General features: G+C 43.0%; 1 protein-coding gene across 4 annotated transcripts in view; it reads right to left on the minus strand.

The window, feature by feature from the left end:
* sidt2 (SID1 transmembrane family, member 2) overlaps positions 1 to 21,279 on the minus strand; it is a 51,207-nt gene that overhangs the window by 3,540 nt on the left and 26,388 nt on the right. For 3 of the 4 annotated variants that reach the window (XM_060943382.1, XM_060943381.1, XM_060943380.1), the window contains exons 11-25: positions 21,145 to 21,203; positions 20,436 to 20,447; positions 15,854 to 15,892; positions 15,684 to 15,761; positions 14,919 to 15,034; positions 14,772 to 14,845; positions 12,401 to 12,467; positions 12,227 to 12,300; positions 11,993 to 12,116; positions 9,651 to 9,768; positions 9,405 to 9,541; positions 5,430 to 5,538; positions 5,244 to 5,320; positions 5,106 to 5,152; positions 3,297 to 3,402 (exon numbers count right to left, since the gene is read on the minus strand). In XM_060943382.1, the coding sequence (XP_060799365.1) occupies positions 3,297 to 3,402; positions 5,106 to 5,152; positions 5,244 to 5,320; positions 5,430 to 5,538; positions 9,405 to 9,541; positions 9,651 to 9,768; positions 11,993 to 12,116; positions 12,227 to 12,300; positions 12,401 to 12,467; positions 14,772 to 14,845; positions 14,919 to 15,034; positions 15,684 to 15,761; positions 15,854 to 15,892; positions 20,436 to 20,447; positions 21,145 to 21,203 (1,237 nt within the window). The remainder of the gene's footprint in view (positions 1 to 3,296; positions 3,403 to 5,105; positions 5,153 to 5,243; positions 5,321 to 5,429; positions 5,539 to 9,404; positions 9,542 to 9,650; positions 9,769 to 11,992; positions 12,117 to 12,226; positions 12,301 to 12,400; positions 12,468 to 14,771; positions 14,846 to 14,918; positions 15,035 to 15,683; positions 15,762 to 15,853; positions 15,893 to 20,435; positions 20,448 to 21,144; positions 21,204 to 21,279) is intronic. The other variant, XM_060943383.1, reaches the window with a different exon arrangement.

Below are 21,279 nucleotides of genomic sequence, written 5' to 3' on the forward strand. Positions count from 1 at the left end.
AGGTTCATGGATTTTTTCAACATATTTTTGATGACGTCGGTCGAAATAATGTCCTTGTCCATTTTTTTTTTTTGCATGGCAAAATTTCAATGTCGGATTAAGATGCTAAAATAATTTAAATTCAAGAGACACACTTTACATACATACCGTATTTTTCAGACTATAAGTCGCACTTTTTTTTCATGGTTCAGCTGGCCATGCGACTTATACTCCGGTGCAACGTGTGTATATATATATATATATATATATTTTTTTTTTTTTTTTTCACTGCGGAATAACTGGAGCCGATGCTGAGTCTGATGACAGCCACGCCGAAGAAGAGGAAACGGCGCTTCGTCTGCCGCTGGAGTTGGCAGAGTTGTTCAGAAGCGACACCGAGGATGAGGAATTCAATGGATTTGCTGATTTGGAGTGAAATCATCAGCTTGATAAACTTGATTGACCTGTGTTTTATTATTAATGATAGGCCTATAGTTATTTAAATAAGTTATGTAGTGATTTTAGGCAGTGCTTAATTTGTGAAGTGGGAGGTCCCGGAACGCAGGAGGTGGGTGGGTCCGGTGACTCAAAAAAAAAAAAAAGGCGGGGGGTGGCTTACGCACACGCGCTTATTGAGTGTGTAAAAAAAAAAATAATAGACATTATGAGCTTAGAAACCGCTTTAGTGACGAACAGTTACAGACAGTAATATGTCGTGATATTTTTTATTAGGCTATATATTAAATTATATATTAAATTTATCTTCTAAAATAACAGACTGTACTCATATCACAACCGGTTTACTTCACCATTGGAGATCAGATCACACAAGACATGAGTTAAATGACTCATTTTAAGGATTTAAGTAGGGTATGTGGCTCAGGTGGGTAAGGCGCCATACCATAAATCCGGGGACCCGGGTTCGATTCCGACATGCGGTCATGTTCCGAGCCCTCCCTGTTTTTCTCCTGCTCATTAAAAGCAGTGCCAGCAAACAATCAATTCAAGTAATAGTTAAGAAATAAAGGGTTTACAAAACAAGTTGGAGAATTCATTTTAAAAATTTTAGTAAGCTTTCTTGTTTTTTTGCCATTTTTTCCACAGCGCAAGCTAACGGCTACAAAAAACCCGGTGTTCTATTGAGCGGAAGTATACACCCCATGTCCCTCCCTCCTCTCCTTTCGCATAGATTTTGTGGATGTCATAGGAGAGAAATCAACAACAGATATCAAAACCGAACACTAAACACATTTTTACTTATTCATTTAATTTATTGTTTGATTTTTTTTTCCCTTTGTGATGGTCACGGAGGTGATCTGATCCATTTAAATAGCTGCCGGAACACCGAATGAAATGAAAATAGCTGCCGGATCCGACGACGGAGGTTCCGGATCTTGTTCCGTCATGTTCCGGCTCAAATTAAGCCCTGATTTTAGGCCTATAGGCTGTTGAACAACTTGATGTTACGGTACATATTCAGCCAGTTTTTCTCTGGGCTATTATAAATGATTTAGTTTTGCATTTTTAAAAATAACTCTCCTTCCAAGATGAACTTTATTCTTCGTCTCTGATGTTATGGTGTTAATGGTCTGAATAATTGTTGTTGTTTTTTTTCACTAGACGGTTGTTTTTACTACCGTACCTGTCTTTGGAGATGATATACCTATAGCCTACATGACCTCTGATTTGATGAAATAAAATTCGACAAAAATGAAGAATGACTCTCCTCGATGATGACTACAGCTTTAATAACAGATGAAAGAGCCATGGGGCGATAATAAGCCCTACCGGTAAAAATAATCTAAAAGCAAACTGAGTAATATCAGTTTAATCAGTAATCAGTAAAAAAATCAGTAATAGGCTACTAATATTAGTTATAATAATAATAATAATATAGGCTATTAGTAATAACGATAGTGATAGTATTAAAGATAGTAGTAGATATTTAAAATAATCAGACTAGGCTACTTACAGGGCAAAGGGCGCGTCATCACTGCTCAGCTGTTCGTTTATTAAATAAGCAATGCAGTCGCGCAGTAACCACGCGCCGCTTATCGGATACAATCACCCTTCAAAAAAGTGCGACTTGTAGTCCGGTGCGACGTATATACGTTTTTTTCGTCTTCATAATGCATTTTTTGGCTGATGCGACTTAAACTCCGGAGCGACGTATAGGCTGGAAAATACGGTACATATATATTAGTGTGTGTTCTTGTGTATAAGTTTATAACCCGGACTAGCATTCCAGTACTTACTTCTCTGAAGGTATGTGGTCATATGACCGTTGAGCTCATGAGCACATCGAAGGCTGATGCGTTCGTGCTACTTGATTCGATAGGACTCTCTGCGGCACCATCCTCTTCTAATTCCACACTCACATACTTGCAGCCAAAATCGCGAACTAACGTTATGGCAGGCATATTTGGCATCGCGCTCGTTACATCACCGCCTTCTTTCTGAGAACCAAAGATCGTTTTGATCTTTTCATTGTTTACTTTCAACGCTTGAGAGACGAAATCGCCCACGTTTTGGTTAGTGAGACAGTGAACTTTTCTTTACCACACTTCATGCTTATGTACAGTTGAGGCGATAGCTCGGAATCCATGCTGTCAGCGTCAGCCACGGTCAGCACGAGGTTGACACTGTCGCAAAGCGCTCGTAAATACCATAAAAACATTCAAGTGAATACTCAATGTCGTAAATAGTTTCGTTTTCGGACTCGGCTGAAGTGGATATATACAACACACGTTGTCGTTTGTATTTGCGATTCTAATACTTTTTACTTAAAGAAATATGACCTAGTGTGTGACTTTTTTTTTTTTTACATTTCTTTTTGTACGTTTCGGCAGTTAAAATAAAAATACGCACAGACTTTTTATTTTTCTAGCAGTAATATTTAACGGCCGTCGGCGGATCCGTGATCCGAAAAATCTAAAATGAGTCGCCTTAGGAAGGATACAAAATTTCTAAGTGAGCCGATGAGAGATTCGACCACTAGGTGGGAATCATGAGTTTCGAGCGAGTGAGCTGGAAGCAGTAAAACAAAAAACACAGGGACCGCTGACGAATATCACTAAAAAACCCAAAATGGCAGCGCTCGCCAGTTAAAAAAACCAAACACTAAGCTCATCACAGCGCTGCACAAAATTAGCAATATATTCCATCGATATGTTATTTATTCTTGCATTGACACTAGTTTTATGTAAACACTTTTAAAGGTCAAACAAAACCACGCTGTTCTCCCATACAAACGCAGCGGCGCGCGGTCAAAGCTACTATTCCACATGTAATATCCAGAATGTGTGAGGTGTGTGTACCTTCATGATAATGTAGAAGGCGAAGTACAGCAGCAGGTTACAGATGGCGATGGCCAGCAGGTACGAAGCAAAGTCATTTGGCTTTTTGATGAGACCGTATGCAGCCCTACACACACACACACACACACACATATATATATACACACTACCGTTCAAAAGTTTGGGGTCACCCAGACAATTTAGTGTTTTCCATGAAAAGTCACACTTTTATTTCCCACCATAAGTTGTAAAATGAATAGAAAATATAGTCGAGACATTTTTCTGGCCATTTTGAGCATTTAATCGACCCCACAAATGTGATGCTCCAGAAACTCAATCTGCTCAAAGGAAGGTCAGTTTTATAGCTTCTCTAAAGAGCTCAACTGTTTTCAGCTGTGCTAACATGATTGTACAAGGATTTTCTAATCATCCATTAGCCTTCTGAGGCAATGAGCAAACACATTGTACCATTAGAACACTGGAGTGAGAGTTGCTGGAAATGGGCCTCTATGGAGCACTTGCATGTGACGTCACAGCCGATCCAGATTGTGACAGACGCCATTTTGTCGGTCAAACGCCATATTTCCGCCTTCTACTTCTGCTTCTACCTTTTCTTCTGGAAAACCCTACTATATACAATTCTACTACAACAGCTGTGGCTACAAGCTCTCCCTACCTGTGCATAGTTTTTATGTTTTTTGTGGGTATTTTTGCGTGTTGTTCGTCTGTACCAGACTTCAATATCCACTACAACCGTATGGACTTACTGGACATTGGTTTCCAGCAGAAAATGACGGTTTGTAGCGATTTCCATCGCATGCACAACATTCCGGACGAGATAGCGAGACCAGCGGGGTCTCCGTGGATTGTTATCAGAAGCAAAGCGAAGGAGGCGGCGCCGGGAGCGGAAGCAAAAGCGAGGCTGCAGGCAGAGCCGGCCTGTTGACTAAGCTCAGAAAACAGCCACTCAAATCTCCACTGCTAAGCCTCTACCTCTCCAACGCCAGATCCATGTAAACAAGACGGACGATTTGGAATTACAGCCAGAATTACCTTATTCTATTCTATAATCGGCTGGTCAGTGCTATACTCAATACTTAAGTGACTTACCCGTCCAATGAGGATTGTTATTTTCTTGTTTACAAGATGCCACATCTGAGTCGCTGACAAATCCTGAATTTCTGTAAAGATAACTGTCCAGAGATTTATAAGCACGCAGTGCTTCACCACTGAACAGTGAGGGAAAGTTAATGAGGTAATTATACTGTACACATCTGGGTATTCCACCTCTGGCAGTTCCATATCCACTGACACGGTCGTGAAAACTCCATCCGGTAAGCCATAAGGGTCACTAATCCGTAGGTCGTTTATTTTAGACATATATCTAGTTATCTGTTCATTAGAAAAATGAGCCGTGTAGTCCGTCGGTTGAAATTGATCCATTCTGTACACGAGTGCAGCAGTATTCAGCGGTGTTTTTTACCGACAAGATGGCGGCTGTGCACTTTCCGGTCACGTGACTGCAAGAGGTCTATACACCTATGGAGATATTGCACCAAAAACCAGACATTTGCAGCTAGAATAGTCATTTAGCACATTAGCAATGTATAGAGTGGATTTCTGATTAGTTTAAAGTGATCTTCATTGAAAAGAACAGTGCTTTTCTTTCAAAAATAAGGACATTTCAAAGCGACCCCAAACTTTTGAACGGTAGTGTACAGCCATCTACATGGGGAACTGAGTAGTATATATATATATATATATATATATATATATATATATATATATATATATGTGTATGTATGTATGTATGTATGTGTGTGTACTTACAAAGACCAGTTCACAATGTTGCCCATCACAAGTAGCACCATCCGATCCTTAAAAAACAGTAACCACGTTACACACTTCTCACTGTACATGGTGTGTGAGAGAGACAGGAAGTCAGGAAGGTGTGTGTGAGAGACTCACCATGTACATGGGGCCGCTGCACTGACGGATACAGTCTGTGTAAATCACATGAAGTATCCTGCGCAAGATACCCGTATCTGAAAACACACACGCACCAAAAAAAACCCCAAATGTGTTTTTGCTCATATGTACAAGTGTGTACACGCATGTGTGTGTGTGTGTGTGTGTGTGTGTATACACACTCACCCAGCCTCCAGCGGCCCATGTAGTAGAGTTGAGTGCTGAGCAACAAAGTGAACACAATGTGCAGCACTGAGAAGACGATCCAGAAAACCGTGTTCCCTTTCCCAAACACCTAACACACACACACACACACACACAAGTTTAAAGGGGAACACGCGAGAAACAAAACCTCAGCTGACCGGAACCCAAATCATGAATTAAACAGGGGTGATAGCGTTCCGGCGCCGCGCCGGATTTCCGGCGTACCGTGGCTGGGGGAAAAAAAAAAATCTAGTTCGCCCATTGTCATTCTGAGATGCGCAGATAGACAGTAAAGGGAATTCGGAATTCCCTTTACTGTCTATCTGCGCATCTCAGAATGACACAGGACAATGGGCGAACTAGATTTTTTTTTTTTCCCCCCAGCCACGGTACGCCGGAAATCCGGCGCGGCGCCGGAACGCTATCACCCCTGATTAAAAGGTAAAAGGTAGCCGTTCTGTCACATTAGTTGCTGGTTAGTTTTCTTGTCACTGATCTCGTTAGTTGCTCATTATTCATCTGTAGAAACGAGATATTTACAGTGGCATGCAAAAGTTTGGGCACCCTTGCTGAAAATGTCTGTTACCGTGAATAGTCAAGTGAGTAGAAGATGAACTGATCACCAAAAGGCGTAAAAGTAAAGACAACACATTTCTTTAATATTTTCCGCAAGGCCACACCAACTTAATTAGTTGGTTCTCGGATTTTTTCAGGAAAAATATGAAGTGAGCGCGCTAATTAAAAAAAATAAAAATGCTCTGATGGTAAAATTAGTGGTAGAAATAGAGAGCTTTCATAATAGAGAAACAAAACATTATTGTTATGCATTTCATATGGCTCTTTTAATAGCTTATCTTATTTCCACCCGTATGCGTTAAGGGCTCTGGCTGCACGTCTTATCAGGCAAACCAGTAAACAGATCGGCTAAATAAACCATTGAATTACAGTCAAGTGAACATCTACAATGCACAGAAAAAAAGATTTAACCAGGAGTAGGCTACTTCTGATTAGGGATGTTAACCGATGACTGTTTGACCGGTGGTTGACCGAATCAACCGGTTAATTTTTTTTGGTTGTCGGTTAAAAAAAAAAAAAAAAAAATCAATCATTTTGAAGCTGCCGATTTTGGAGCAGACAGCTGACAAATCAGAAACACCCATTCAGTCATGTCCCGCCCCAGTTAAAGACAGCTGACAAATCAGAAACACCCATTCAGTCATGTCCCGCCCCAGTTAAAGACAGCTGACAAATCAGAAACACCCATTCAGTCATGTCCCGCCCAGCTGCCACTCGGTGAGAGAAGTGTAGACACAGGCTTTTTAGCTTACAAATTACTATTCTGTTTTTTTTTAATTATGATTAGAAGGCACATGGAGTTTAGTCCTGCCTTGGCCAGCGCATTCTGAAAGTATGTTTCGGTCTGTAGGCAACAATGCATGTTATTGCCGATCATCTCTCTCCACACAAACTAAAGGCGCAGATGCCGACTTTTTTTTTTTTAATCGCGCAGATCCATTTTTTTGGGGGGGGGGGGGGCGTTGGAGTGTCTGATTGTAATTTCAAGGTGGATTCTGTATTAAAATTACTAAATAGGCGGGTGCCGTTGCAGTCCATGAGGCGTGGGGGGTGTGAAAGGAGGGCAGTGGATCGGGGGGCTGCGCAATCAGTAGATCAGAATGCGCACATTAAATTTTGCGCGGCTTCAGCGCGAGCGTGGGTGCGCGGCTTTCTGATTTGCTGTTTTCTTCTCGTGCTTGTACTTCCTGTGTTTCGTGGACTGTGGCGGCATTTGCTTATATGCAGAATTTGCTTTGATGAAGTTGTGGTCGGATGCTCCAACGCCCCCCCTTGGGAAAGGAAGGTCGGATCTGCGCGATTCAGCCGTGGAGAGGGCACCATCCGCCAAAAGGCGCGCCGTTTGCATCCCTGTAATAATTCCAATTCTAGAATTTTAAACTCATAGGTTAACCGACTTTAACCGGCTAATGAGGCTCGGTGGTCGGCCAAGATTTTTTTTAGTTTTCGCCATCCCTACTTCTGATCGCTAAATACTTCAAAAATGATTTTGTGTTTGCCCCTCACATCAATCAAAGAAATATATAAATCAAACCCACCTCCACAGAGTTGTTGTCCAAGTTGGCACATCGCAGGGTAACAAGCTCATGGCATCTTGAGTACAACTGCGCAAAGTTTCCCCCCTCTTGAATTTCAACACACCTGTCAAAGATTTTACGCTTCTGTTCACTGAATATCCTAACAATCACAAACCCAGGCTTTGCAGGATTCCCCTCCACAGGCATGTTTCTTCCACAAGTCTTTATCTAAAGTGAAAGGGGCGATTTGATTGGTTTTCGACGTCACGTGACCTCAACCTGCAGTCGATTTCGATTTTATATTTTTTTTCATTTTCTTCAAGCGGCAATTCCGAGAACCAACTAATCGAATTGGTGTGGCCTAAGATTACATTTTTATTTCCATCGATTACAGGCGTAAAATACCAAAACATGAAAAGGACCTGAAGCAAAAGTTTGGGCACCTGACATGGTTAGTACCTACTAACATCCCCTTTGGCAAGTATCACGGCTTGTAAACACTTTTTGTAGCCAGCTAATAATCTTTCAGTTCTTACCTGGGGGATTTTCACACATTCGTCCTTGCAAAAGGCTTCCAGTTCTACAAGTTTCCTGGGCCGTCTTGCATGCACTGCTCTTTTGAGATCTATCCACAGATTTTCAATGATGTTTAGGTCAGGGGACTGTGAGGGCCAGGGCTAAACCTTCAGCTTGGGCCTCTTGAGGTATTCCATTGTAGATTTTGAGGTGTGTTTTGGATCATCGTCTTATTGTAGGACCCGTCCTCTTTTTAACTTCAACTTTTTTACAGATGGTGTGATGTTTGCTTCCAGAGTTTGCTGGTATTTATTCAAATCCATGCTTCCCTCGACCAATGAAATGTGCCCTGTGCCACTGGCTGCGACACGACCCCAAAGCATGATCGATCCACACCCATGCTTCAGAGTTGGAGAGGTGTTCTTTTCCTGGAATTTGGCACCCTTTTTTCTCCAAACATACCTTTGCACATTGTGGCCAAAAAGTTCTATTTTGATTTCATCAGTCCACAGGACTCGTTTCCAAAATGCATCAGGCTTATTTAGATGTTCATTTGCAAACTTCAGACGCTGAATTTTGTGGCTCGGACGCAGGAACGGTTTTCTTCTGATGACTCTCCCATGAAGGTCATATTTGTTCAGGTGTCGCTGCATAGTAGAACCGTGCACCACCACTCCAGGGTCTGCTCAATCTTTCTGAAGGTCTTTTGCAGTTAAACAGGGGGTTTTATTTGCCTTTCTAGCAATCCAACGACCAGTTCTTTCAGAAAGTTTTCTTCATCTTCCAGACCTCACCTTGATCTCCACTGTTTCTGTTAACTGCCATTTCTTAATAACATTACAATCTGAGGAAACAGCTACCTGAAAACACTTTGCTACGTTCTTGTAGCCTTCTCCTGCTTTGTGAGCATCAATTATTTTATTATTCAGAATGCGAGGGAGTTGCTTAGAGGAGCCCATGGCTGTTGATTTTAGGGACAAGTTTGAGGAGTCAGAGAATTTATACAGCTTTGAAATCTGCATCATCTGACCTTTCCTAACGAAGAATTTGAACAAGCCACAGCTCAATAAGCTAATTAAGGTCTGGAACCTTGGTAAAAGTTACCTGAGAACTCAAATGTATTGGGGTGCCCAAACTTTCACCTGGTGTTCCTTTTCTTTTTTCACTCTCCAATTGTACAAAACAAAAATAATACACAAATCTTGCAGAAAACGCTGAAAAGAAATGTCGCGTCTTTACCTTTATGCCTTTTGGTGATCAGTTCATCTTCTGCTCACTTAACTATTCACAGTAACAGACATTTTCAGCAAGGGTGCCCAAACTTTTACATCGCTCTAACGTTCCTCACCACTCCCAGCACGGAGAAGAAGATGACCGCAGCGAGACAGGCGTAGGCGGTGTAGGCACTGGCGTTGATGTCCGGGTGTCTCTTCTGATACAGCTTCAGCATACACAAACCCGCAATCATGTACATAAACGACGTGTCTGAGAAATTAAATAAATAAATACATTAAAAAAAAAAAAAAGTTAGTGGACTAACTGCTGTAATGCTGATCATGTTGGTGTGTGTGTGTGTGTGTGTGTGTGTGTGTACCGAATTGGAAGTTGGTGTAGTTGGGGCAGACGTGGTAACAGGCACTCAGCAGCCCCTCCATCATCAGAGCCGTACCCATGGCATAGTACAGACCAAAGTGCTTGGGGATGCCGCACTCCTACACACACACGACCAATCAGCACAACTAGACTAACATTTGCTGCGTGTAAACTAAAACAACAAGTTTTCAGTCCAGTACCAAATGTTCCGTATGTAGGATACGTAGTACCTGCTTGGGGGCGGGGTTAAGAGCACTGCTCAGTGTTGATTGGTTACCCATAGTGTTCACATGATGTGCAACACCATATACTGTCCAATTGTATGTAAATCAATACGGCATTAGGGGTGTTCACACGGCACATATTTGCATCGATGCTGCACCGATGTATTTTGTTGCGATATATCTTACACCGGTGTAAATTTTGTGGAGCGTTCACACGTCACAACCCTGCTTACTAGAGAGAAGCGTGTTAGCACCGGTGCAGCCCCACTTGCGTTCACACGGCAGTTTTTGCGACTGTGCTATACGATAGTAATAATGCGGAAATGAAATATGCGCATGCGTGAAAATGTACTTCCTTTTCCCGGTTGTCATGGCATCGCCGAGCGCCGGGAAAACAATGTGGATGAAGACATCAGTGTTGCCAGATACTGCTGACGTTTTCCAGCCCAAAATATGTTCAAAACCGCCCAATCTGGCAACACTGGAAGTAGGGCTGTGCGATATATCGAATATACTCGGTATATCGCCGAAAATTCTGTGTGCGATACATAACATTATTATATCGTAACTATCGAGTATTTTATGGTCATCTTCCGACTTGCGTTCATTTCATGTTTGTTTAAAACCTTTTCCGGTGGTTTTCTCCCTGTCCCTCAGGCAGTAACGCGAGAGGCTGCCTAAGGGTAAAGAAAACAATAACGTCACGCACTCGCCAACCAATCCCGTGCGACATCTCGGTGCTGAAAGGAACTTCCGGGAAGATTTTCTAGTTTCGGTTGTGTTGCCAGATTGGGCAGTTTTAAGTGCGTTTTGGCGGGTTTTGAACATATTTTGGGCTGGAAAACATCAGCAGTATCTGGCAACACTGCACGGGAAGATTTTCTAGTTTCGATTTACAGCGCTGACTCAGTTCATGCAATCGCTGATGTTGCATAGGCTACCATGTAAGCTGTCAATTTCAGCGACAAATTAAAAATGGAAGCGGACGAATTGGTTCCTAAAAGAACGAGTAAGGGGTCAGTCATCTGGCATTTTTTTTTGGATATCGCGAGGAGGACGTGGAACAGCAAATGCCAGTTTGTAAAGTGTGCAAAAAAAACCTGGCATCACGAAAGGCAGCAGCCGGAATTCTACACATCTGAGAGGCAGAGCCAGAAAACATTCAGTTCAAAAGTGTGCAAAGAGAGAAATGATGTTTTGCAGATCTCTCTCTTCTCTCCCTCAATCTCTCTCTCTCTCTATTGTGAATGTTCCAGTGGTTCTCAGTAGTCAGGTTAATAGCTTGGAGATCTATTTTTTAAAATTTAATAAATGAGCACTTTTCTTATTTAGGCTAAATGTCTTTCTCAGTGTTGAGCTGCACTTTATTGGTTTGAGCTCTGAGCAGCTCTGTATTGTTTTGCCCCTTTGTTGCAATTTTCAAGATTGTTTTTGCAGTTTGTGCCGCATCTTTGTTGAATAAAAATAGTCTTATTTCAACTCAATTGTGATTAATCACCAACATGAAAATGTAAAATGTGTTGTTGAAAACCACCTGTAAAGTTAACCAAGAATGTTATTTAATCTGCAGGGATTGGAGTGAAAACAGTAAAGAGTAAAAGTTAGATTTCATGGGGTCCTTTAGAGGAGATTTAAATATATCGAGAGATATATCGTATATCGTGAAATGGAGAAAATGTATCGGGATATTCATTTTTTCCCATATCGCACAGCCCTAACTGGAAGACACGCAGTTCTGTTGTTGTTGATATTGGCCATTTTGGAAGCGCAAAATACCAGGATGCAAATTATGCAATGCCCGTGCGGTATGTAATCAACTCTCCTGACGCGTAGCGAGTCTACCCCTGTAGCGTTCAGACGTCCCATTTTATATCGGTGCTGCCCCGCAAACTAGCATTTACTCCGGAGTAAATTTCTTAAACCACCTCCCGAGCAGGGTTAGATTTGCACCGGTTTAAGCAGCTTTCAGGGGCTACACCGGTATAACTTTGTACCGTGTGAACGCTCTACCGGGGCAGCCCCGGTGCTACACCGGAGTAAAAGTTGCCGTGTGAACACCCCTATTGACTGATTCTTGCTTTTAGATGTGCAGAGAAACTGTGCGCGCATGTGCTCTGACCAGTGCGGTGATATTGTTGCGCATGAGCGCACGCTTGTGTACGACGTCCCTCTGCAGCACGATGAGCAGGAACAGCAGCCCGAGCATCACGTAACCGAGGTTACTCAGGATGTTGTTGAACGAGCTGCGCACACACCATGTAAATGATCACACGCAGTTCACTGTACACCAACAAAACTGAACATCTGGTTTGACACACATCACTTAACCGACTAAAATTCTCACAGTTCATACCTAAGGGCTCCAAGAGGATGCGCACACAGGAAGTTGTAGTAACAGATGTCTTGATTTCCTGTCACGTTAACAACCTGTATATAAACACACAAACCAATATCAGTGTGTGTGAGAGAGAGATAATCACAAATTAGCCATTTTTAAAGGATTGTTGTAATTTTTTTTTAATCTCACCGTCTGATACGTGATGACCAGCTGGATCACGGGCAGAGCGTAGAACACAGCAATGGTGGCAATGTTCCTGCACACACACAATAACGTTTTACTATACAGTGGTGCTTGAAAGTTTGTGAACCCTTTAGAATTTTCTATATTTCTGCATAAATATGACCTAAAACATCATCAGATTTTCACACAAGTCCTAAAAGTAGATAAAGAGAACCCAGTTAAACAAATGAGACAAAAATATTATACTTGGTCATTTATTTATTGAGGAAAATGATCCAATATTACATATCTGTGAGTGGCAAAAGTATGTGAACCTTTGCTTTCAGTATCTGGTGTGACCCCCTTGTGCAGCAATAACTGCAACTAGACATTTCTGGTAACTGTTGATCAGTTCTGCACACCGGCTTGGAGGAATTTTAGCCCGTTCCTCCGTACAGAACAGCTTCAACTCTGGGATGTTGGTGGGTTTCCTCACATGAACTGCTCGCTTCAGGTCCTTCCACAACATTTCCATTGGATTAAGGTCAGCACTTTGACTTGGCCATTCCAAAACATTAACTTTATTCTTCTTTAACCATTCTTTGGTAGAACGACTTGTGTGCTTAGGGTCGTTGTCTTGCTGCATGACCCACCTTCTCTTGAGATTCAGTTCATGGAGAGATGTCCTGACATTTTCCTTTAGAATTCGCTGGTATAATTCTGAATTCATTGTTCCATCAATGATGGCAAGCCGTCCTGGCCCAGATGCAGCAAAACAGACCCAAACCATGATACTACCACCACCATGTTTCACAGATGGGATAAGGTTCTTATGCTGGAATGCAGTGTTTTCCTTTCTCCAAACATAACGCTTCTCATTTAAACCAGAAAGTTCTATTTTGGTCTCATCCGTCCACAAAACATTTTTCCAATAGCCTTCTGGCTTGTCCACGTGATCTTTAGCAAACTGCAGACAAGCAGCAAGGTTCTTTTTGGAGAGCAGTGGCTTTCTCCTTGCAACCCTGCCATGCACACCATTGTTGTTCAGTGTTCTCCTGATGGTGGACTCATGAACATTAGCCAATGTGAGAGAGGCCTTCAGTTGCTTAGAAGTTACCCTGGGGTCCTTTGTGACCTTGCTGACTATTACACGCCTTGCTCTTGGAGTGATCTTTGTTGGTCGACCACTCCTGGGGAGGGGAACAATGGTCTTGAATTTCCTCCATTTGTACACAATCTGTCTGACTGTGGATTGGTAGTCTGGCTAACGCGACTGCAAAGCTCTACGAGCTATTGGTCTGGCCAAGATATTAAGCCCAACCGTTTCCCAAAGCGCGTGGTTGACCCGCCTCCCTGAAATGCCTCAGTTTGCTACTGGTCGAAGCCAGAAAAGGCTGTGACGAAGCTTAAACCAATCACATCACTCTTTCCTCTGACGTATGTGACGCGACGATAGGATTCTTTCTGAGAACCATTGATTTGGCTACTAGCGGGGCTAACTGGTTGATTAAACTCTTACCGAAGTCGGTCGGGAGCAAGGCGAAAACGTCCTTCCTTTCAATAAATACCTCCAGGGCTGCTCTTTGCTCCGTTTTCAATGAGAACTTCCCGTTGAATGCTTTCAATACAGCATGATTCTGTAAACAATCTATGGCTTCCGGTCGCAGTTCTACTACGTCACTGCCTTGAACACGCCTCTACCCAGGGTCGTTGGAGATGCTCAAAGTTGATTGGTTCCCGATTTTTCCGGAGCTTGGAAGAGCTGTAGATAGCTTGCCTGGCTAGACTAAGCTCGCAACAGGCCCTCATGTTGCGTCACGCTTAGGATGGGCGGGCCCAGGCTAGTGGATTGGTGGAGTCCAAACTCTTTAGAGATGGTTTTGTAACCTTTTCCAGCCTGATGAGCATCAACAACGCTTTTTCTGAGGTCCTCAGAAATCTCCTTTGTTCGTGCCATGATACACTTCCACAAGCATGTGTTGTGAAGATCAGACTTTGATAGAGACCTGTTCTTTAAATAAAACAGGGTGCCCACTCACACCTGACTGTCATCCCATTGATTGAAAACACCTGACTCTAATTTCACCTTCAAATTAACTGCTAATCCTAGAGGTTCACATACTTTTGCCACTCACAGATATGTAATATTGGATCATTTTCCTCAATAAATAAATGACCAAGTACAATATTTTGTCTCATTTGTTTAACTGGGTTCTCTTTATCTACTTTTAGGACTTGTGTGAAAATCTGATGTTTTCGGTCACATTTATGCAGAAATATAGAACATTCTAAAAAGGCTCACAAACTTTCAAGCACCACTGTAACTGCAGTATCTTCATTACTTAATGCTAGATTTCAATCCTAACACAAAAAGACAGGGGTGTGTGCGCGCACTCACCAGAAGTAGATCTGGTACTTCTTGCTCAGCACTCGTTTATCTTTCCGAGCCAGATCAGAGACACACAGGTACTTCTGGAGAGAGGAGACAGCGTGAGACATTTTCACACACACGCAGTCTGATTTCAGCTCGAGTGGGATTGCTGACCTTGGTGCGGACGATGTTTTTGTCCGAGTCGATATCGGCCAGCGTGTCATAGTCGTCCTCTTCCACTGAACTCAGAGACTCCTGTCTGCACCGACCCACTGTGTCCAGCGAGCGCTCTGAGGAACACACACACACACGCATGAGCGATATTAGAGTAAAGGATGAACTTGTGCAGGATGCCATTCAAATTTTCACACAACGATGGTCTGAATGATCAAACTGGAGATGCCAGTACAGTGCTGTGCATAAGTATTGACACCCCACTTTAACCTTTCCCACGCTTTGTCGTGTTACAACCTGAACCTCGTGTCAATAATAACTCTCAGAGCCAGAAAAATCTTCAAGAGGGTCAATACTTGTGCAAGGCACCGCGTGCTCATCACATACTGCGATATCGCTCATAACCGATTAACACCACATGCGCTAAAAATCACCACTCTCTCCTCTGATTGACAATTAATTACTATTACAGATTATTAATCAGCCGTCACTGATTAGTGAGGAGTGGATTGTGATTGGCCGAGCTCATCGCGTGGCACTCTACTGATTTAGCAGACGAGTGGGCGTGTCACCAAAGCGGACGACTATGTGGTGTGCGCCGATTGGCCGACGCTTGAAAGCCTCCTGTCCTGAAGGATGAAAACAGACCAGTGAGAGACCAGCAAACATCCAAGGGACAGCTAGGGGGCGGGGCTTCAGAAAGTGTGGGCGTCATTGGGTGAATATTTGTTCTTAGTGGCCAGTGTGTAGGTGTTTATCTTATACCCATGTATCCGTAATTAGCATCAGTGGAGGCCAAACTGTCCGTCACGGGTTCGGAGCTCAACGTGCTGGCGTTATCAGCTGCAGAGGGACGGCAAGGCAGAAATACAAATTAATTATTCATTTTAAATGAATTACTAACAGAACAACTGGTGTTTAATGGCACCACTCACCGAATGAGCCATATTCGTATGGAGAGGCTGGAGTTTTTCCTGTAGGATGATCACACACACACACACATTTAATAACACTAAACATGTACGCTACACGCTCTGAATCTCCGTGTATTTACTGTAGCTGGTTCACAGAGTTAGCAGCAGCGCTTCAGTACACTACGTTCACACTAGAGAGTTAAAACAGCAGGGTTTGAAGCCACAGACGTGAATATGGGCGTGTCTTTAAAGCCATACATTAACATTCTGATGGAAGGAACAAAACTTCACAAATTACGTACATACCGGGATCACAGGAAAAACCACTCCAACTTTCAGTAAGTGTTTTCGCTCCATTTTCTCCCCAACATGGTCTTGGCCAGTTCCTGCCTACCTAACGTGACCGGGACAGTCCCGATTTTGAGTTGCGTGTCCCCAGTCCCGACAAAGGTCCGTCGGGACGCTGAAATGTCCCGGTTTACACCAAACACTAACAAACTGTCCCGGTTACAGCTTTGGCTGGGCCCGGGACAAAATGCTCTGAATGGGCCCCCCCTAACCCCAAAACCAGCAACCTCACACACATTGTGATCCTGTGAAGTAATCCCCAATTTCACTGAATCTTCCCCCCTGTACTGTAACGGAATAAGCGGTTACTGTTATTTTGTATCCTTTAACCGAACGCCATTAAATGTATTCCGTTACGCCCCAAGCCTGCATGCGACAGCAATGCCCCGCAATGCCTTCCTAAACTCGTGGATAGTCTACTATAATCACGCGATTGGGGTGCTCTTGAAGGAGCAGCGATGGACGGGGGATTTCGGGCAGGGCTGGGGGCGAACATAGTATACTGTGCGTGCATACTGTCCAGTGTGAAAAGCAGAGAACAACACACCGCTCGAGAAACGGCGGGATATGATTGCGGGCTAATGTGAATATTCTTAGCTTCAATCAGATATATGAAACACAATGTTATTAAGCCGTTGTGGTTATGAAATGATTCAATGCCCTGTGCGTTTGATATGGTGTTCAGTGTGACTTGCTCTCCCCTCGTTTGTAACATGAATTGCGTGCCGCGCGTGCCTTGGTTGGGGTTACTTTACGGGGCTGGAAAAAGTTGGCTGTGTCTTACCTGGCTCAGCTGCCCCACTGCCTTTGCTAGTACCTGCTGCATCATCCCAATCTTTTTTAAAATATTTATGCAGTGAGCCCCTGAGTCTCTTGGTTTCTTCCTCTCTTTTTCTCTTTTCTTTTCTTTTCTTTGCTCCTGACTTGTGCATGTTGGCAAATGGCACGCACGCTGATTGTCGAAGCGCTATGATCGAACGATGTCGTTTTTTTCCCCTTAATCAAAGAGTCAGACCAAACCATTTTTGCATTAGGGGTGGTAGGGGGTTCTTGACGCCTTTTTCAAAGACAATAAAGGCAAAAGATCTAGAAATCATTTATTGAATGCAAATATAGCACATTTCTCCCCCAAATCAACACATTTTGAAATGAAATAAAGTAATTTAAATCGCAACTTCATGAGAGCCCAGTTCTGGGCCCTCCCCATTCCTGGGCCCGGGACAACATACCCGTTTGTCCCCCCCTGTCGGCGGGCCTGACAGCGATTATATATAGCCAACGAGATGCCAATAAAGCTTCTAGCAATTCAGCATCAATGAACGTGTGTGCACAGTCAACCTTACAATGTACAGGTCCTTCTCAAAAAATTAGCATATTGTGATAAAGTTCATTATTTTCCATAATGTAATGATAAAAATTAAACTTTCATATATTTTAGATTCATTGCACACCAACTGAAATATTTCAGGTCTTTTATTGTTTTAATACTGATTATTTTGGCATACAGCTCATGAAAACCCAAAATTCCTATCTCAAAAAATTAGCATATCATGAAAAGGTACTCTAAACGAGCTATTAACCTAATCATCTGAATCAACGACTTAACTCTAAACACCTGCAAAAGATTCCTGAGGCTTTTAAAAACTCCCAGTCTGGTTCATTACTCAAAACCACAATCATGGGTAAGACTGCCGACCTGACTGCTGTCCAGAAGGTCATCATTGACACCCTCAAGCAAGAGGGTAAGACACAGAAAGAAATCTCTGAGCGAATAGGCTGTTCCCAGAGTGCTGTATCAAGGCACCTCAGTGGGACGTCTGTGGGAAGGAAAAAGTGTGGCAGAAAACGCTGCACAACCAGAAGAGGTGACCGGACCCTGAGGAAGATTGTAGAGAATGGCCGATTCCAGACCTTGGGGGACCTGTGGAAGCAGTGGACTGAGTCTGGAGTAGAAACATCCAGAGCCACCGTGCACAGGCGTGTGCAGGAAATGGGCTACAGGTGCCGCATTCCCCAGGTCAAGCCACTTTTGAACCAGAAACAGCGGCAGAAGCACCTGACCTGGGCTACAGAGAAGCAGTACTGGACTGTTGCTCAGTGGTCCAAAGTACTTTTTTCGGATGAAAGCAAATTTTGCATGTCATTCGGAAATCAAGGTGCCAGAGTCTGGAGGAAGACTGGGGAGAAGGAAATGCCAAAATGCCTGAAGTCCAATGTCAAGTACCCACAGTCAGTGATGGTCTGGGGTGCCATGTCAGCTGCTGGTGTTGGTCCACTGTGTTTTATCAAAGGCAGGGTCAATGCAGCTAGCTATCAGGAGATTTTGGATCACTTCATGCTTCCATCTGCTGAAAAGCTTTATGGAGATGAAGATTTCATTTTTCAGCACGACCTGGCACCTGCTCACAGTGCCAAAACCACTGGTAAATGGTTTACTGACCATGGTATTACTGTGCTCAATTGGCCTGCCAACTCTCCTGACCTCAACCCCATAGAGAATCTGTGGGGTATTGTGAAGAGGAAGTTGAGAGACACCAGACCCAACACTGTGGATGAGCTTAAGGCCGCTATCGAAGCATCCTGGGCCTCCATAACACCTCAGCAGTGCCACAGGCTGATCGCCTCCATGCCACGTCGCATTGAAGCAGTCATTTCTGCCAAAGGATTCCCGACCAAGTATTGAGTGCATAACTGAACATAATTATTTGAAGGTTGACTTTTTTTGTATTAAAAACACTTTTTTTTTTATTGGTCAGATGAAATATGCTAATTTTTTGAGATAGGGATTTTTGGTTTTCCTTTACTTTTTTGCCAAAATCATCAATATTAAAACAATAAAAGGCTTGAACTACTTCAGTTGTGTGTAATGAATCTAAAATATATTAAAGTCTAATGTTTATGAGTACATTACAGAAAATAATGAACTTTATCACAATATGCTAATTTTTTGAGAAGGACCTGTATCTGTTTGTACCATCTTGCAATATAGAGGCCGCGTTATAACGTTTTTTTTTTCGCTAGCGGCAATGCCAAACGGATGAGCGCTGGGTGGAGATATTTGCGCACTTCAAGAGTAGGGAGATTCCTTACAGCAACGTCAGCCAGCTTTGCCAGTTTGCCATGTGCCTACCTGGCACCAATGCTCCAGTTGAGCGAATATTTTCACTCATGAGCAACACCTGGACTGACGAGAGGAATCGCATGACCGCGCCTACTCTCAAAGCCTTGCTCATTACCCGGGCCAATTTTGACGATACTTGCTCGCAGTTTCACAGCAGGCTCTCAGGCAATAAAGCGCTACTGGAGCAAATTCACTCATCATGTAAATATATGCAATAAAATGGCATCTTCTTTAGGGTGGGTGGGTTGGGTGGCTGTGTTTCTGAAACATTTTTTGTTGTCTTTCATCTGTTTCATCTGTCTTTAATCTGTATCACAGATTGTCTTGACTTGTTTGATGCTGTTACCAACTCAGGGTTCACGTTTTCAAAACAGTTAATAGCCGACACTGGTTAAGATTAAACAGAGGCATTTTGGGTAAAGGTTCGGAGGTGACAACGATTAGGCTCATGCGCTCATTCCTGTTACAATGCATAGCCTATTGTTTAAAAAAAAAAGTTAATCGCATAAAATGTTGATGTTAATATGCAAGCAATGCATTTTCTTGGCGTTTTCACAAAGGTGAAATAAATCAGTTGAAATGTAGGCTATTGGCCTATTCCCTATCATCACATCTGCCGTCTGATTTTCTTACTGTAACTGAATTGTGATAGAAGTACATGTAGAGAACAAGAAAATACTTGATTATTCTCTGAAATGTTGATAAAAGTGAGCTTCTACAAAATGATAAAAGCACCTGTCTGAGCCGGCGCATGTTTACATCAAAACGCGTGTGCGTGCACGAGTATCACGGTCACGCGCAAAGTATCCCGGTTTTAGATTTGAGAAATCTGGTCACCCTATGCCTACCAGCTCAACCCTATGTTCCCATGGAAACACTGCAACAAAAACACTCTTGCAGCTAAAGAAACTAACTTGAATGCTACTAATAATGTTGCAGCAAAATTGGAGAAACGTTTACCGAAATATATCCATCAGCGACTTGTTCCTGTCTAGTGTGAACATAGCGTTAATTAGCCGTTAGTGAGCATTAGTCAGGGATTTGGTGTGTGCCAACATCACGTTCAGAACAGGGTTAGTAACACACACATGCTAACTAAGCACTAAGAAGTACACACACGTGCACATGTCTTACCTAAGAGAGAGGCTGAGGCGTAAAAGTGAGCAGAGAGAGATGGAAGGAGGGAAAAAAAAATCCGTTTTGATTACAGTAGGCTAACAAACGATATTCCACAGGTTAGCATACAGGTAAAATTGCTAGCAGGCTAACATGTGCATTAAAGGAACAGTCCACCGTACTTCCATAATGAAATATGCTCTTATCTGAATTGAGACGAGCTGATCCGTACCTCTCCGAGCTTTGCGCGACCTCCCAGTCAGTCAGACGCGCTGTCACTCCTGTTAGCAATGTAGCTAGGCTGTTGAAGCGCGCAGAAGGTGTTAGTACGCCTGTCATTATAGTGCGGACTTTCCATAGCATAAAAAATCGCTACGTTTCAATTTGTGTAACTGAACTTGTTTCATGTCACTGGTCATATAAACCTATGTAAACAGGAAAAATGCGGAAGAGTTTGGTCGCATCTAACTACAGCCCCAAAAAATACCATTGGCCATGCTGAGCCTAGCTACATTGCTAACAGGAGTGACAGCGCGTCTGACTGACTGGGAGGTCGCGCAAAGCTCGGAGAGGTACGGAGCAGCTCGTCTCAATTCAGAGAAGAACATATTTCATTATGGAAGTACGGTGGACTGTTCCTTTAACAAAAGGGCTTGATCACATGGTGTGCGTGTCTGTAAATACTGTGAAAGTTGAGGAACTGAAACAAGTCAGGGTTGTTGGTTACCCGTCTCCGCTGGTGACATGTCAGCTGGCTTCAGAAGCCCCTCCTTCTTTTTGTGCATTCTGAAAAACAGAGTAAACAAACAACCTGTCAACATGTACCAGTACACAGAGAGAGAGAGAGAGAGAGAGAGAGAGA

Source organism: Neoarius graeffei, chromosome 16, assembly GCF_027579695.1.
Source record: "Neoarius graeffei isolate fNeoGra1 chromosome 16, fNeoGra1.pri, whole genome shotgun sequence".
Lineage (NCBI taxonomy): Eukaryota > Metazoa > Chordata > Actinopteri > Siluriformes > Ariidae > Neoarius > Neoarius graeffei.